Source organism: Phodopus roborovskii, unplaced genomic scaffold (genome assembly GCF_943737965.1).
Source record: "Phodopus roborovskii unplaced genomic scaffold, PHOROB, whole genome shotgun sequence".
Lineage (NCBI taxonomy): Eukaryota > Metazoa > Chordata > Mammalia > Rodentia > Cricetidae > Phodopus > Phodopus roborovskii.
In genome coordinates this window covers 12,229,208-12,248,153 of record NW_026126602.1, presented here as the reverse complement: position 1 = coordinate 12,248,153, position 18,946 = coordinate 12,229,208, and the positions used below count along the sequence as shown (strand labels likewise).

At 39.1% G+C, this 18,946-nt stretch overlaps 1 protein-coding gene across 9 annotated transcripts in view; it reads left to right on the top strand.

Moving 5' to 3' along the window:
* Positions 1-18,946, top strand: part of Cacnb2 (calcium voltage-gated channel auxiliary subunit beta 2) — a 323,724-nt gene that overhangs the window by 192,152 nt on the left and 112,626 nt on the right. The window contains exon 1 of one of the 9 annotated variants that reach the window (XM_051205599.1): positions 2,244-2,339. The exons of the other annotated variants lie outside the window; for them this stretch is intronic. Coding sequence (XP_051061556.1) covers positions 2,289-2,339 — 51 coding nt within the window. The 5' untranslated portion in view covers positions 2,244-2,288. Of the gene's footprint in view, positions 1-2,243; positions 2,340-18,946 lie in introns of those variants that run through there. 9 annotated transcript variants of the gene reach the window in all.

Sequence of the window (18,946 nt, the reverse complement as noted above, 5' to 3'; positions counted from 1 at the left end):
TACAGATTTTGATGATCCCTTCTGGAAGGCCTCCCTGGGGAGTGGGTGGGGAATGGGATGGGTGGGGGTGGGGGTAGGGGAGGACAGAAGGGAGAGGGAACTGGGATCAATATGTAAAATAATAATAATAATAATAATAATAATAATAATAATAATAATAATAATAAAATACATGTTCAGTACAGATGCAATATTCACCAAATGGTCCGTGGATTCCACAGATGCTCAACCAACAGATAGGAATATCTGGCTATAGCATTGTGTGTATGTAGAGTCCAAGGCATGAGCCACTACAACTTCAGCTTCAGGGTGCCTCTAAGACCACAGTTTTAAAGCTACCCCTCCATCCCTAAGCCCTGGCAGTCACTGGGCTGTTCCTCATTTGAAGGACATTATAGAAATGGAGTGGCACAGTACAGCGGTAACACTCAGGAATCCACCAAAGGGGACTCCCACCCATACTTGTTTTCCGGGGCTGACAAGCTTCTTTGGAGAGTCACTAGGAAATACTGAAAGCTTTCTGTCACATACTCCCTGTCACAATTATTCCATTCTGATGGAAGTATACAACACCCATGATATTATTGTGTGGAAAGTAAGATTCTGGGACACAATATAGGCAGATTGATGTTTATTCAGGGAGAAATCACTTAGACAAGAAAGTGATGACTGCTGCATGTTCCCACTCAGAGGATGCCCCATGATGCTCTCTGTCTCCAGCCAGAAAATAAGAGTGAGCTGGGGTCAGGGACCCCAGACCTAGACACCACAGGTCACACCCACCCCCATCCCCACACCCCAATGGGCTTGGTCACTGCAACAGGTGCAGGGTGGATATCTCACTACATGATATCCCGTTTAAAAAAAAAAAAGTGATCATGTCTTCATAAATCTTTATTAGTAACTTCATCATGTGACACAAAATGCCATTCTGCTTTGGATATTTTTGCCAATCATTTGAAAGTGTGAATCATGTCGTTATCTGGTCTGGTGACAACTGTAATTCCAACTATTTGGGAGGCTGAGACAAGGCCTACCTGGGCTACAGAATGAGTAAATGGCTAGCTAGCCTGAGAAATTTAGTGAGAACCTGTAATTAAATTCAAAATCAAAGCTTCCAGAAAACCCTTAGCTTGTAGGTTGGCAGTTTGGCTTTGTTACTCTCTACCCTACTCTTTAGGCATGGGTTTTCTCAGTGGAGCCGAGCTGATAGCCATCAAAGCCCCAGGGGTCTGCCTATCTGCATCTCTCCCACCACTATGCTGGGGTTACAGGCATGTACTGCCATGGGCAGCCCTTTCACAGGGGGCAGGGGATTTGAACTAAGGTCTTTACAATGTGCAGTGAGCACTTTTACCCTGGCTTATAATTTCTAGATAGTAACACTTTGTAATATGTTCTAGGAGCACATCAGGAATTGCTTCATTTCGATAAAGTGTGTGTGATTTTGTGTTTGGTTGGTGGATTTTTCTTGCTGCTAGTTTTTGCAGCAGGGTCTGGTTTTATAGCTCAGGCTCTTGCTATGTAACCCAGACTTGCCTTAAACTCAGTCCTACTTCAGTTTCTGAGTGCTGGTATTTTAGGTCACTGCACCTGGATTGAAAATGTCTTTTGAAGAAAAGTTTTCCATTTTAGATAAAATAAATTTAATCAAGCAGTACTTGACTGTGAATGTAATTATGGACTCAGAGAACTTGGAAGGCAACAAGAGAGAAAAGAAAAAAGATCAGTTTCTTGCATACAAAAAAGAAAGTCTTTCTTCATCGGGTAGGAGTGAAAGAACTTTTTCACTTTTCTCCATGACTTTTCAGGACAGTAGTTGAGTGCTAACAGTGTATCTGGTTGTGCAATCTATTGTTCTATACTGCAGAAAGTAGCTTTAAAAGCCCTGTTGTGGCCAGGGCTGCCCAAAGGCATGCATCTGATATTAATGAAGTGCTACTCTGCTTTGACAAGTTTACAGGCGTCTCTCTTCTGAGCCAGCTGACGTAATTCAAAGTAGGAAAAGACCCTCCCACTTGGCATTTGCTAACTGACTATGATGGGCTCCTCTGCCTCTCCTGAAGTGGTCCTGGAATCAGGGGAAGCTTTTGAAATCTGAAGAACTTTAGAAAGTCACAAAGTCATACTGACAAAGATTACCCATCTCAAACCAGCAGGGAAGAACTGTAGCCCGTGGCATGCTCCTGAGCAGCACAGTGAGGCTCGGCCACTGTTAGTTGGTACCCAGTCCTTGAGCTTGTAGACTATTTCTCCGGAGATCTGCACACTTTTGGAGCTGATCTGGCATGCTTGACAGGCACCTGGTGTCTTCTCAGACTCAATGCAGTATTACTGGGGTAAGCAGACAGGAGGGGGGCTGTCCAGATTAACTGCATGCTCTGGAGAGAAATGGAAATGTACCGTTCTTTTAATGAGCCCAAGCTACCGTCATGCTAACTGCTTTGCTGTGTAAAAAAATTCCCATCATTGCCAAAATATCATATGCATGTATTTATTTGAGTACTGAGGTGGGTTAAGCAATTAAAACAGTAACTCTAGTTTTAAACAGTTTTGCTGATTAGTAGCTAGGGGTGGGAGATAGCGTGAGGTGGATATGGAAAATGCTTTTGTGGCTGTGAGCAGACACTTGTTGCAGACCATTCTCAGCACTGTGCTTTTAGCTTCTTTTTTCCTTCTTGAGACTTTTCCAAAAGTCAGGGCGCTTTGACTTAAAGTGTTACAAATTAAAATTGTATTGAAGTTTATCTTTTATTTTTACATTTTGAATTTATGAAGTCCTGACAGGAGAGTCTCCTGTTTAAGATATATAAAAGTATGGAGTCTTACCACAGTAAGACTGTTAGGATCTTTAGATTCAGGACTTACTCTTACAGAAAAAAAATGTCATGTTTTTACTGACACTTAAAACAAGGTTTTAAAATATGTTCTTATAATAATCACACCGATCTGAGCAAAGCTTTGAAAAAACAAAACAACACCAACAATTAAATTAGAGCTTGCAAGCATTAGTAATGAGGTTACAAGTACATGTTAGTAGGCTGCACAAATATTTGATAACCAATTAAATACAGATTCTCTAAAAGTTCTTTCTAGATTTCCTGGTGATTTCAACCTATACTGCTCTTAGTATAAGAGGGGGAAATACATGCTAAGAAAATTGTTGAGTGAAAATCATTTGTTCTGAACTCGGCCACATAAAAATATTAGCACAACCAGTAAATGTGAGGGCGGTTGGCTTCATTCTATGTGATTCATAGCTAGGTTCCATTTTACGCTTCCTCAGGACACAGAGCTTTCTTCTTCTTGTGTTGCTGTGCATTCCATTTTGTGTATGTTCATGCTGGGGATGTAGCTCAGTGGTAGAGACCTTGCTTGGCTTGCACAAGGCCCTGGGTTCAGGACCCAAGGCTGAAAGTAAAATTGTCTGTACTGTAGTTATATACATGTCAGGATCTGACATGATTGCCAATTTAGCTGCTAACACAGAGGACTGTTAGAAACAATACATTTCCCAATTTTTAAAATGTTATGTGTGATATAAAAATTAGTTAATACCTCTTTTGTTGTACCTATTTTCAGGGGCATCTGGAATAATAATTTCTAGTATGCTTGCATGCTTTGTAATATTATCATAAATGAAATATCTACTTCATTTTTTCCTACAGAGGTGTCAATTAGAAAATTACCATTCACAACTGACAGTGGGCATATACAACTCACAATCTGAATTCTAAATGCATTCCATTTGCACTTAGAAATTCAGGACAATGATGCCATGGTTATTTAACAGTAGTGACAAACTCTAAATGTGTAGTTTATCCTATTGTTAATTTCACTCCTGTCTTGAAGTACTGATGAATGTGTCTGAGGAGGTTAGTTCTTTTAAACTTCTTTCCAAAGCCCTGGATTTCTGTTCCCTTTCACCTGGCTAGTACTCATTTTAGGTTTTTATTGTTATTCATTGGCTTGGAGGCAGCAACTTTCTATGTAGCCCAGGCTACCCTAAAACTTGTGCTCCTCCCAGTTCAGTCTCCCACATGCTGGGATAACAGACACCACACCTAACTTGTTTATTTTTGAGGCAGGACCTTACTATTTTATCCACCTTGACCTTAAACTCAGTCTCCTTGCCTCAGCTGCCTGGAATTACAGGTTTCTGTCTAATTTGTTCTTATGTTTGTGCCTATGGTAGTACTCATAAATGGATGGATTTTTTTTTAATTATTAAAGTTTAAAGTACCACTTCATCAAAACTTTCTTCTATCTTGTTTAACACTTTTAATCTACTCTTTCTCAACTTTTCCCAGTAATGACAGAAAATATTCTCTCAAGTCTGGGTAGTCACATGGAGAATTTTTTGATAGGCATGTTAACATATATGTCATGAAGTCATCTATGTATATATTATAAAATAGCTTTTGAGACTGTCAAACTACATGCTCTTTATTCCTGCTTTAATCCATGTATGATTTTGTGTTATATCCATTTGTCTAAAGTTATTTCATATCCCAGCTACATGAAGACACATTTGAAAAACATTTAGTTTTTGTTCCACATTGAAATGAAATTGATAAATCAGTGCATTTTTTAGAGACACTATTCAGTACAAAAGACAAACAAATTTATTGTGTGTCCCTCAGATTCAGGGCACTTCCTGCTTGTCATGTCTTCTGGTATTTTTGGTTCATGAGTTACTTGAAAATGACTGATCCAGTGGCTGCAATTGTGTACCATGATGGTTAGACCAATAATGTTCCTTCTATGTGTTTGTGACAATGACCTCTCAGATATGTGCAGGCCTTTCTGACTCATTTTAAACAGTAACCAGATTTGTTTCTCTAACTTTGGCTTACAGCAAGTTTTTGGATCTTGTCAGCCTTGACACTGACACATTCTCCTTACTGTATTTTGAGATTTCCAAGTATTGTGTCCTTATTTTTGACATCTGTAAAATTAAAAGTAATAATATACATTTGCAAGAGAATTTAAAGCAAATCATAATGCATATAAACTCTGTTTATACAGAATGGTATTTGCAGTTATTAAAGGAATACATATGCTTTCTGAGATGATTAGGAACTGACAAACTGATATTCATGATAGGGAGCAAAGAAAGAAATGTTTTTCATTTATACATTAGAGGAGTTAGAGCCCCCCGGGAAGTGGACCCCTCATAGGGTATCTGCAACTCCTTTACCAGAGGGTTGGGACAGGAGAGCAATGAAACCCTCTGAACCTGTGCAAACACATCAACATATGTAAATATGACCATATTTACTCCTTTCACTAGATTCTCAGAGTGATCTTCACCCACCAAATGGTGAAGAACTAGTGCTTAGGTACGGAACGAACAAAGGGGATGGTGGAAGTTAACTATTCCAATGAACTGACTTTTTAAATAAATAAATAAATTTTCTTCCTCTTTCATTGTTCTTTTATAATTAGAGCAACTCAAACAATGACTAGGGATGATAATGCCGTAGCTATTTAACAGTAACAGCAGCGTGCATGGTTCATATGAGATGTTTTACCCTGTGATTCGTTTCCTTCCTATTGAAGTACTATTGAGACATTGGTCCTTTTGAATTACTTTCAAAAGCCCACCCTTTTGTTCCCTTTGGTTTGCCTATTGCCCACTTTAGATTTCTGTTGATTGTTTAGTTTAGATTATGATATATAAATATGTAATTTATAATTCCCAATTAATTATAAATTGGTTAGTTTAGATTAGCACATGAGCATGCATTTCCCCTTATTTATGTTTCTATCAAGGCATATAATGGTCTGAAGCTACAGGTTTCTAAATCTTTTTACAAATATACTTTACATTTAAATGCAAGGAAATGTCAGTAAGGTTTTGTAGATTACATAGGTACCCAAATATGCTGGCTTCATCACCTTGAGATGCCAGCCTATTGCCATCACATTATCATACTAAGCAATTGTCTTATGAGAGTGATCATTTTGTGAACTCCTGACAGATTTATTACTAAAGTTTATAAATTTGAAGTAGCATTTTACCTTTCAGAAATTACTTATGTTACTGCTACTAAAACTGGAAGAAATCTGAAGGGGATGGTGTGGGTGTGGGGACACACCACCACAGCATGATGCTTGGGCAGGAACTTTACACTGCTTACACTGGCATGCTGTAGTCTAGTCCTATTCAACAACTGTGTGTGTGTTTCTAGTTGTCTCTTCAGAGAGCATGCTTTCATTGGCTACCTTTGTCCATCAATCTTATATTGACATCACAGTTCAATCACAGTGTTAATAGGATATTGTGTCAATTTGCCATGGTTTGCCCAAATAAAGTTATCATTAGCTGTTGAACTTTTATGTATATATGATGTGGGCATGTGCGTGTGTGTGCATGTGTTCATGTGTGTGTGTGTGTGTATGTGTGTGTGTGTGTGTGTGTGTGTGTGTGTATGCACGCACACATGCTTCCTTGTAGAAAACAGGTAGGTATCTACCTTATTTTTTGACACAATATTTTGAAAGATCATTAAACCTGGAGTAATTATCAATTCAACTAAATGGGCCAGACAATGAGCTTCAGACATCAGTCTGTCTTCACCTTCTCCCACCCCAGAGCTGAGGTTACAGACACACAACACCACCCTGGTGTTTTGTGTGGGTACTAGAGGTCTCTACTGAGGTCTTAAGGGAATGTGGCAAGAACTTTACCAAATGAGCCATTTCTCTAGACCCAGACACTGGATTTTAGACCAACTCTGTGTGTAGTTTTGTTTTTATAGACAAACTTGTAATAACAGTTCTGAGTATGCAAATTTGACCCCACTGAATAATTTCTGTGGACTAAATTCTCAGATGTGAGACTGTTTCAATAGGTTTAAACATTCTTCCTCTCTCTGGCTGTGCCTCTGATATTTCTTTTTGAAATGATTCTATTGACAAAGCTAATATTATAATATAATATCAAGAGTCTGAAGCAAAGGACCATAAAAACCAACATGGGTGATACAATAAGACCGCATTTAGGAAAATAAAATAAGTCAATCTTGACATTATTCAGATAACAAAGTCACTTAGAGCAGAGAGCTGTTAAGTGTTACACAGAATCGAGCAACAGCCACTTACAATGTACAATGTAGTTACATATGAAAAGTGACTGTTGCTTCACCTTCATGCCATGGGTTTTCATTGTCAAGGACAACCAAAGCCAAAAATGCTTCATTGATCAGGGGCTAGCAGGGCCTGAAGAAGGGACCTCGTGGTCTTGTGTTTTCTTTTCTACTGGCCATTTAGAGACTTGCCTCTCTTCTAGTTAAGAACTGAATGTTTTTTGGGTTTTTGTTTTTGTTTTTATTTTTATTTTTTACTGCCTGGTTGAACCTGTAGCTTCCTGCATGCTGTGCAAGTGCTCTGCCACTGAGCTATACCCCAGCCTTGAGAACTAGAATTTTCTATACTATTTGTTAGTAAGGGAAATCAAAGTTGTTGCCATTTTGACCTTTGGGTAAATTATGTCATTTGTTAAGCTTACAAATGGTAATGACCTGATTTTAATCTAATTTCTTAACTTTATTATTTAACAGTAACATTTTACCCATCAAAGAAAACAAAATCTACCTTTCCGAATCATGTAAGGCCTTATTACATTCCTAGCACATGTAACCAACATGCTGTTGTGGGGAAAGTGGGTATCACTGATGCCAACATCAACTCTACACAGTCAATTTTATTCTGTGCTGTGCCCTATCCTCATAGTTACTCAGACCAAACAGGGCTTTGAGTTCCTGTGTAACAATTAAGAAGACTTCAGTATGCTTATAGCAAAAGCATGTAGTTTTATTTGATATTCTCCATGATCTCCAGGTTTGTAGCAAGGTAAATAATAGTGCTAGATGGCACGTGGGGGGTGGGGGTCCATCCATCCTGCTCTATCACTTCCCACCTTATTTCCTTAAGACAGTGTTTCTCACTGAACCTGGAGCTAGGATGGTGGCCTGCAAGTCTGAATGACCTTCCTGCACTCACTTCCCCATAGTACTGAGGTTACTGGCACAGAGCCATGGGATCCAAGTTTAAGTCCCCATACTTAGGCAACAAGTGCTTGTATCCACTGGGCCATTTCTCTAGTTCCAGTTTGTTTTAAACATGGAACTGGGCTTAATTTAATTTTAATTTTAATATTCTTTGCTTTTAATGTCTCCATTGCCATGTCTAAGAGATTGGAATGGCCCCAGAGGTGGTGCAACATTCTCAAAGCTCCTAGGGGTGGGATACCTGCTTATCAGTTAGCCTTCTCTTTGAGGCCTAGGAAATATATGAAGAAAGCATATTGGATAAGAATAATATTTTGTTTTGTTTTGTTTTTTTTTTTTTTATAGCATTGTTCTATAGCTTGAAAAGCCATGAGACTGAAATCCCTCTTTTAGATTCAGGCTTGTGGCAGTTTTTGTGACTTAGTTTAATAAGGTTGAACATTCAATAAAAATACTTGGAAGACTTCTCCAAAGGCTAAGTTCCACATTGGGAGGTTTTGTATACCCAGCTCAGCATAGCTTCCAGGCTTTTACAGTGGGCTGTGAATAATTTATGCTAATTTGACTTTTGGGTATTTTTGTAAAGAAGTTGTGTAAGCCTTCAAATACAACAATGTAAAAAAAGTAACTGTTGTGTGATGACCAAGAATATTAATCACCTACACATGACATATATCAACAAAGTGAAATTAAATGTGCTTCTGTGAGAGAGGAAGTTACCTTGTGCTCCCACAGCAATATTCACAAGTATGCAAATACTGAGGGACAAAAGCCATGACTCTTCATATTATAGACATGAAAATTTAGAGAACACACAGGATACAAACCAGTTGAAGGTTTAGAAATTGTAGAATTCACTTAAATGCACATGTTTGCAGAGTGGCAACAATTACTGAGTCAATTTGCCAACCGCCCCTTTAAAATGATTTAATTAAGATACATATGTTTTGCATTGTAGTTAGAGAGTGAAACCCAACATGGCTATGTGGACTCAATTTGAGCTTAGTAAAAGTTGATATTTTTAAGAGACCTCAATATTTTTCTTTCTTTGTGTTCATAGAAAAGATGGCAATTTCAGGATGATGTGGGGCTATGATAGTTTTGGACTTTTCACCAGAACCTCCAATTTACTGTTTCTATGTGACTTTTAAGGGCTGAAATACCGTATCTGGGACAACTAATTGGTAGAGATATTGTTGAGAGCTGATCATTTAAAGAGACTCCCAGAAAAGCAGTTTTTGCTGAGCTATGGTTTAGTAACACTTCCCAATTTAATATGGGAAAGTATGTGTGAATAGCAAAGACTCCTTTGCTAATACAAGATGTGCTTTGGTTTGAAAAAAAAATAGATGGTGTTTTGATTTCTACAGCCAAGTAGAATGCTTGACCTCTCTAGGACATTTTCCCACTCTTGTGGCATAAACCTGACATTCAAAATGTGAAAGATAGCCACTATGGTACACCTCTGAGATGCCAGCACTCAGGTAGCTGAGGTAGGGGGACTAAGGGCTCATGGCCTACAAGCAGCAAATCTTAAGACCAGAGGTTTCCTTACTCAGGCAGAGTTCATGCAGAACACCCATCAAACCTCATATGAAGATCAACTCAGAATTTTTAATCCCCTAAAAGCCAGCCATTATTATTTAACATAATATTTTATCTTTGGAAATAAAAAGCCAGGTACTTTTGTTTATCATCACACACATCTGTTTTGCAGAAAATAAGAGCATAGACACATCCCTATGGGGAATGTATATCAACGTAAAGATGTGTATGCAAAGATTAGGTGCTTTCTACTTCTCTTTTTATTTTCCCTGTGGGGAAATATGCACAAAACGATCAGATTTCTCAACAAAATCTATTTCCATAAAGCTATAAATATATTCTATCCTGTTCCCAGGTGGATTATGGGTCTAAAGACAAGTCTGTGAGAAGGTAAGCTTTGTTCAACAGAGAAGGGGCTTAAGGAGAGACGGAACTGTGTCCCACTCTTTTCCAATTGCCCTTGCTATTTATGGACTTTTGTCTCATACCTTAAATGTCTCTACTTACATTTTAATTAGATGAAAAAGAAAACATTAAGCTATACCTGAGAAAATTTTAAAATATTTGTCATAATTTCCTTGAGAACTTACTTTGCCCCGCTGTTATAATAATCTGCCCTTTTCATTGTAGAGCGGAAAACCATGTGGTTTGCCCAAACTGAGAAAAACAACTTACCACCAGGTATCTTTACATAATTTCCTCTGTCCTTAATGTAGCACAGGGGAAAGAAGATTTATATAATTCAGTCTAATGCTAAATCAAATCATAAATTGCCAAATTAAGAAAAAAAATGTGTAATTTAAAAATTGACCATCACACTTCTTTCAAAGTTGCAAGCCCCTTCTAAAATGTGGAACATGTGAAATGTGTTTTGCTGGTCACTCACCATCTCTGCACATTAAAGTAGCTGGCAGTTTGTACAAAGTTAAGTAGTCTAGATGGTGGTGGACCTGGAGAGATAGCTCAACTGTGAGGAGCACTGGCTACTGTGGCAGGGGTGTGAGGTTCATTCCCCAGCACCCACCCACGGGGCAGCTTCGAGTCACTGTAAATCTGGTTCCAGAGGATCCGATGCCTTCCTCTGATCTCTTCAGGCACCAGGTACACACACACATATATGCACGCAAATACCCATGCACATACTTTAAAAATAAAGATGGTTATGCATTGAAAATACCAATCTTAACTCAAAGGATTTCAACTCTTCTCCCTCCTGCTGATTTTCCAGGGCTAATTTGGAACCATCCAAAAGGACATGCACCCTGCTAGTCAGGCTCTGACCAATGAAGCTTTTACATCCTGCTGATTGTCCCACTGTGTATGCATGAAATTTCTTTAGGAGAGGACTGGATTGACTGTATTCAATCACTAAGAGCATTTTAGGGCTCACACTAACGTCATTGTAGTTTATTTTTTACTCTGATAAAAGTTAATGCCATCTTGTTTGGTACTCATGTTATCCTCCAGATGACATAATCAAGGTACCTTCTGCACATCCCATTGTGGACTTCTGTGTGAAGCAGGAAATACATGCCATCTGGTATCATTTATTCCTGCAGCACCAGGGAACATGGCCACTCTCTCTCACTGGGCTGTGAAGATAGAGCATGTCAGTGCCACGTGAATGCTCTTACACAGTGGAACTTGGCCAGTACTGGTGTCACAGAAGGACACCAAAGTAGAGAACACTGGGAGTGATAAAATGAGATGGGAAAGAATAACTAGTAGTGATCAGTCCCTGAGAAGCACATGCATGGCTTAGAAACATTCCAGGAGTTTCATCATAAGAAGCTGCACTCACTTTGCTTTTCTACCTGCTATATCTTTGGAAGAGTTTCCTTTAATTAGACTTAATGGTTTTCAAAATAGGTACTGCTTAGTTTGTTATGTAAATACAAGAAGCTGCATGGAATAAGTTGCAGAAGTGTTTTATACATAATACAGGAAACATGCCTACAGCATTTCATAATCTATGACATTCTCAGGGAGGAGGTTTTACAAGGAATGTTTAGCACATTGGAAATCACTGGCCAGTATGTTGGCTTTTCTAATAGCTTACTAGCTATCACAGACATTATGGGTTGGATATCATGAGAATCTACCAGATGCCCTATGTCCTTGTCATTCTTGAAAATTATGGGAATATATGATATTGTGTGCTATGTCCATGAGTATGTGTGGGTATGGGTGAGATGGTGGACATAGTTTTGTGTGTGATTGTGTGTGTGTGTGTGTTTGTGTGTGTGTGTGTGTGTGTGTGTGTGTTGAGAGAGAGATAGGGAGGGAGGGAGGGAGAGGGAGAGAGGCTAGAGGCTAGATGAATTTACCTTTTTGTTTTCTTTTGTTTCATTTTGCTTATTCTTTAAGACAGCATCTTTCATTGGCCCTGAGTTTCCTGAGTAGGTGGCTGGTCAGTGAGCCCAGGAAGCCACCTATCTCTGCCTCTCTAGAGCATGGGTTATAGATATATAGCACCAAATCTGAGTTTCTCTTTTCCCCTCCCCTCTTCTCCTCCCCTCTCCTGTTCTCATCTCTGTCCCTCTTTCTCCTCTTTCCTTCCTCTTCCTTTTCATCCTCTGCTCCTGTTCCCTCCCACTGTGTGTGCACTTCACTGGCTGAACTATCTTCCTAGTCCAGATTAGAGGATATTTTAGTAAACTTTTTCTTAGTGAACTGTAGTAAGTCATTTGGCAATAGGAAAGTGTGTGTGTGTGTGTGTGTGTGTGTGTGTGTGTGTGTGTGTGTGTGTGTGTGTGTGTGTGGTTTTTTTCTATAAAAAGTTAATGAACGACCGAAATCTTGGACTCTCTTTGTGTAGAAAATCTGTGATTCCTAGACAATAATATTACTTGCATTTTAATTTTAGATGGTGATATATTTTAAAATACAATTTGAACTTCAAATTTTGATTTGGCTTTTACATAAAATCTGAGTTTTTCATGGACTTGAAGAAATTAGTTAGAAGCATGAATCTTCCCAAATGTTGTTATCTCACTATCTTTGATGTTTTTACATTTACTTATTTAGTTTGTGTATGTGCACATGAGTGTGTATGAGTGTGTGCACCAGTGTGCCATGGCAGAAGGCAACCTTCTGAGTCAGTTCTCTCCTTCCACTTCGTGGGTTCTCATGACAGAACTTGAGTTGTCAGGTTTGGCAGCGGATACTCACTGAACCCTTGCACTGGCTCCAGGATCTTTATAAACTAGACACACAAGCTTTTCCTCTCTTCATGGTCAACTACTCTGTAGTGATTCAGTATATGATACACTGGGCCATTGAATAAAATGGGCCACTGAAACACCTAGAACTAATTGCGGGGAACAGAGAAAACAAATATTTGATAATAGAGAATGGAATGCTCTGGGGATTGCAAACTGTTGATATTCCTCATTCCCTGAAATCTAGTTTGTGTATACAGTTTTTTATTTCCCACTTAGCTCTTGAGTCGTGACTGCTTCATGGCAGGAAAGAGCTCATTGATAACCTCACACATCTGAGAACACCTGTGCAGTCTATTTTCTCTGACATAACTAGTGTCTGTTTCTTTGACGTTAAAATACTTTGAACAAAGCTTTATGTCTAGGGTAAACGAGAATATTGTGATTTCTTTTATTGTCTTACTAAATATAAAACACAGGGATAAATATCAGGGAAGAGACCTGAGAGATCCACAGACTGACCAAAAAAGGACCCTGCCTCTCTCCATCTCCCAGATGAAAAGGGCTTTGTGGCCCCTTAACTTCTTCTCTTCCTCCCTTGTGTTTCTTTCTATCTCCCTCCTAGCTCACCAGGAAACTCTTTGGTCCACCCAGCCAACTTAATGTGGACTCTGCTCAGCTCTCCAAACCAAATTCGGACTCTATTGGTGGTCTCAGAGCAATCAACACAAGCGGATCTCCCCAACACAATAGTTCCTCTTGGGCATAGCTTAAAACTACATTGTAGTTTATCAGTGGAATGATTTTCATACATGAAAGTATGAAGGGTATGGAGACAGGAGGATTTCTGGATCTTCATGGCCACCATTAAATTTACAAGTTCAGAGATAAACCCTGTCTTAAGGGAATGAGGTGGAGAGAGTCTTGAAGCAAGACATCTGACATCATCCTTTGGCCTCCACCAGTGAGCTACCCAAAAGTGTATCCCATACAATACATATAACACACAAACAAACATTTAAAAATATACATAAGCAGATGTCCTAGAGTTCTGTCTTAGTGGTTAGAGTACTTGCCGAACATAGAGAAAACCCTGGGTTCAGTCCCCAGCAGTTCAAAAAGTAATCCAGAGCAGGTTTAACTAGTTGAATAACAACCTACTCACTATCTCTAAGAGTCAAGTTCCATATTTTAAAAATTTGAAGTTACATTTATTCAATTGTTAGCATCATTCAATTGATATCCATTCCTGCCTCCAGAACAAGTCATGCATAAAAGAACACCTAAAGGTTAATCCTTTATGGAAACCTCACTTTATAAAAGAGGATTCAAGTTTAAAAAAAATATGTGTATATATATATATATATATATATATATACACACACACACACACACACACACATACACACATATACACACACTCACCTACATACATACATACATACATATATATATATATATATATATTCTACCACAGTTCATATTTGGAAAAGAAAAAAAAATACAAAAAAGCTTTATGGAACAAAATTTCCATATTCAGCAGCCACAGATCTAGAAAGATCACCAAGAGGCATTTGAAGTAGGATGTCAAGCACCTGGCATTCTGGAATCGCTTGTTTTCAAAGTGACTTCTGAAGAAAGAAGCCCCACGAGACTCAATGCTTGTGTCATACTTTAATGCTCGGAACCCTGCCAGTCTGCATACACTGTGCACTGTTAATGAACCTAGTTTCACAATGTTCTAGGGCAGGTACTTCTGGCTACTCATTACCTTATTTCTCATCTGTTCACCATTACCCTGTTCCAGGGCCTTTGCCCTAGTATGTCATGATACTGTCCTAAAAATGCCCCCTAACCACCTGTGAAGGAGCAAACAAAAACAACTACAACCAAATACAAATAAAATACAATGACCTTAGTTTCCTTCTAGCCTCTCTTGTCCTCAGTGGAATCCTAAACAGCTGACTAATCCACTTCCATCTGGCTGTATGCCTGAACACAAGTGTGTTAGATCAGCTGCTATTTTTCTCTCCCCAGAATGACTCCCACAGCCTTCTAACCTGGGGCATAAAGGAGGAAGGGGTGAACAGAGTCCCAGTCTGTAGCCCTTGAAAGCAAGAAATATGGAATAGCAAGAAATGCAGTTGATCTCTAGGTCATTTCACAATGGTAAAGGGTTGGACACCCCTGCATGGGACCTCACCAAGAGCCTTATCGGTGTGTGTGTGTGGGGGGGGTCAGATTACCAAATTAGCCAGGAAACAGCTGAAATCAGGAGGCAAAGGACATAAGGATCCTTACCCAGGGTGGAAAGCCAGCTGATCTTGCTTTCTACCACTAACCTGTCTCTCTCCTCTGATTCAAACAACACTCAGGCTAAATCTGCCTAAAGCAAAACCTATGTGGTTTTTATGAAGTGGTGGCTTCAGCACCACACATTTCCCAGGAGTTGTGGCTGTTGAGGTGTCAGCCCCACCCCATAGCTGCTATATTACTCATGCCTTCTGACTCCTTCCTGATGAAAGCCCTGGAACAGTAAGCCTGAGCCTCCACCCCACTTCCGAAATACTGATGTCTCCTTCACCCAGATCTTCCACAACTGTGCAGCACTCACTTTAAATTTGCTCATTATAGACCCACTCACCAGGAAGTCCAACCCCTGCCTCCCAGGCTGCCTCCTGCTCAGCACTGCTCAGCACCTCCCTCATTATCACGTTTTTTGTTTTGTTTTAATTCTTCCAACAAGCCAACCCTCTAATCCAATCTTTTTATTTTTTTTATTTTTTTTTAGTTATTTTATTTTATATGAATAGATGTTTTGCCTACATGTATGTCTGTGTACTATGCATGTGCTTGGTGCTTGAATAGTTCATTGAATCCCTTGGAGTTAGAGTTAGAGTTTTGAGCTGTCATGGGGGTGCTGGGAATCAAACCCAGGTCTTTTGGAAGAGTACCAAGTTCTCATAATGGCTTAGTCATCCCTACAACTCCTCTACCTCTAACTTTTCATGCACTTTTGGGCATTCTCATCTTAACACCTGACCGCCCCTCCCCTCAGTGTTTGAATGTATAATTGTTCTAGCATTGACAAACTAGAGAGTATGGTAAAGTACTCAGACATGTCTCTTTAGGGAGGGAATATCTATGATATAGTATTTAATTGCACATCAGTGGTGATGTGTGACACAGCTGTGGCCGCGGGTGGCAGTACTTACCCATTCTTAGTAACATTCTATACAAACCTTCAGTTGATTTACATAGAAATTGTGTTTCTAGAAAAGCAAATATATGTCTGTGTTTTTTGTGAAATAGAATTAAAGTCCAAGATCCAGTAATTGTATAATCTTTATTGCTTTTCATAAGACACCCAAAGGACATGTGAATTCATACCCAGCCTACAGCTAAAATGGTATGATTATGTACCCTGAGGTAGTATGATTGCATCCCTAGCTGCTATTCACAAATGGTCCGCAATGCTCTTCAATTTCTGAGGAAAGCACAAAGGCTTTTCAGACTTCTCAAATCCTTGCCAGTCTTACCACTCCACATATAAGCTCCCCCAACGACAAGAACCCCATTTGCCTTATCAACCACAGAAGCCTCAACATCTAGCCTATTATTTTAATCAGGACAATAAATGTCACATATTTAAGGTAATAGAAAGTGAAATTACCCATGGAGATACATGGGAACAGACAAACATTTTCATTCAGTCAACAAATATTTACTTAGAAAATTGCTATGTGTGGGCACTGTTGGAACACAACAATGAATGAAACAACTTCCTATTCTACTGAGCTTTCTCCTACCATATGTGAAACAATTTTGTAACTACAATGTGGCACCTGGATTTCCATAAAAGGTGTCAATAATCTTGGCATGTAAAGTCTTCTTTAATTCAGAATGCTTACTATATATAGTTTAGTCAACTGATTACGAAGCAGAAGATTATCTGGGGACACAAAGTGGCAGAAGGAAAGGGGAGTTGTGACTGAGAGATGGGAACTGTGCTTAAGAAACAAACAATCAAATAGCAATGGGAGCCTGAAAATAACCTGGTTATTTATAGGAACTTTATGTCTGTCAAAAATTTTAATTCAGATCCTTTCTGCATGACAGTATCAGAAATGCTTTAGGTAACTTTCTTCTCTTCTGCACAGTGTGTGTGTGTGTGTGTGTGTGTGTGTGTGTGTGTGTGTGTGTGTGTGTGTGTGTGTGTGCTTGCATGCCTATATGTAGGCATGGAAGCCAGAGGATGACTTTGAATTTTTTTCTCATTTTACCTTATTTTTTGAGACAGAGTCTCTCGCCAGACCTGGTCGTAGACTGTAAATACAGGGGTCTGTGTGCCTGTCTGTCTGTCTGTCAGTGATGGGGTTACAGATGTGCTCAGCTTTCTTGTGTCAGTGTTGGTAATCTGATCCCATGTCCTTGTGCTTACATAAGAAGCACTTTACTGACTAAGCCTCTCCCTAGACCCCTGTGCAACTTTCTAAAACTTTTCCTTAACCTCTCTGTCTCCTTTCTCCCACTGTGATGACCTATCCCTTGAAGGTCTGTCCTGTGTAATTAAGATTCACCTTTTGGTAGCCAAGCTTTCAATACTCTTAAAAATATCCTATTCCCAGAATTCTGGTTCCTTGCTGAACATTTCACCATGGGTAATCCTCTGCCATTATCAGCTCTAAGTCAAAAATAATTAAATCTCCTTTCCCAAACCAAGTTCTGTTTCTTACTTCCATAATGTATTACCACATATTTATGCAGATATAGGCCCCTTTGTTTAGCAGTAAGTGAACACTGAATGTATCATAATGCTCACCTACAGTTGGAACCTCTTCCTAGAGAGCCTATGGATGTGATGGGTTCCTTGTAGCCATTTTTTAGTGGTTTTTTTTTTGTTTGTTTGTTTTAGTTTGTTTTTTTGTTTTTGTTTTACTTCTTACAACTCCTCCTCTTCCTTCTCCACTCCATCCTTCTCTACCTCCTTCTCCACCTGCTTTAAAGATAGGGTCTTGACTGGAATATAGACCAAAGTGGCCACAAACTCAGAGATATGCTTACCCCTGGCCTTGAGATTCTCACCAGAATATAAGGGATCAGATAAATGATACTTTTATTTACATTTTATGTGGGTGTAAATATGTATGGGCACATGCAGCCACAGTAGTACACACACAGAGGTCATAGTACGACTTGCAGTGTCAGTTCTGTCCTTCATTATATGGGACCCAGGGATCAAACTCAGGTTGTCAAACTTAGCAGCAAATATATTACTCCCTGAACCTTCTCACTAACTTTTTTTTATTTAATTTTATATAACAAAGTCCAATTAAATGAAAACAAACATTTATACACAATATTTAGGAATTTGGGCGTCGTTCTTTCCAAACTACTTCCTGCTGGTAAGGGGCGCTGTCATGGGGGATTCGAAGAAGATTCAGATATCCTGGCTGTAGTCTGTCCTTCTCACTAACTTAAGGCATTTTTTTTTTAATTCCTAACTTCTTTGCTTTTTTATTTCACAATTAATTGACGGACGGTTGGGCTTAAGTAGAAGGTGATTTGAATTTTCCCAAGTTTCTCTGTGTTTGTGTTGTTGTTTTCCTCAGATAGCACCTGAGATTGTACATCTTTTTCACACTACTTTACCCTCATATCTACAAACTCTTCAGTCTGTGCCATATTTGGTCAAATTATTTCTAATTTAAACATGGTGGCTCCCTTGAAAGAAATGCCATCTTTGAACTACAAAAATGTTTGGCAGTGGTTTTGTAATACTTTTTAAAAGGCTATAGGAAAATAAAGTCTTCTTTTGAAGTATTTCTTTGTATCATGATATTGAGATAAAATGTAATATTGTGACATTCTTGGTATACAGTACCTGAAATCTGACAGAGCCACATTTCTCTTTATTTAGGGCATAGTGTTTCAACTATCAAGGTTTCCTTGTACAGCCTCCCACACAAAATAATCATAATTTGAAACAGACACAGCTCTAGAAAGAAATACAAATCTTTGTTGAAGCTGTAAAAATCTTAGTCTACCAGTTGCAGAGAGGAAGGAGTGATGAGCAAAGGGGTCAAGACCAGGCTGGAGAAACCCATAGAGACAGCTGACCTGAACATGGGGGAGCTTATGGGCCCCAGTCTGATAGCAGGAAAACCAGCATAGGACTGACCCAGACTATCTGAATGTGGTGTCAGTTAGGAGGACTGGGAAGTC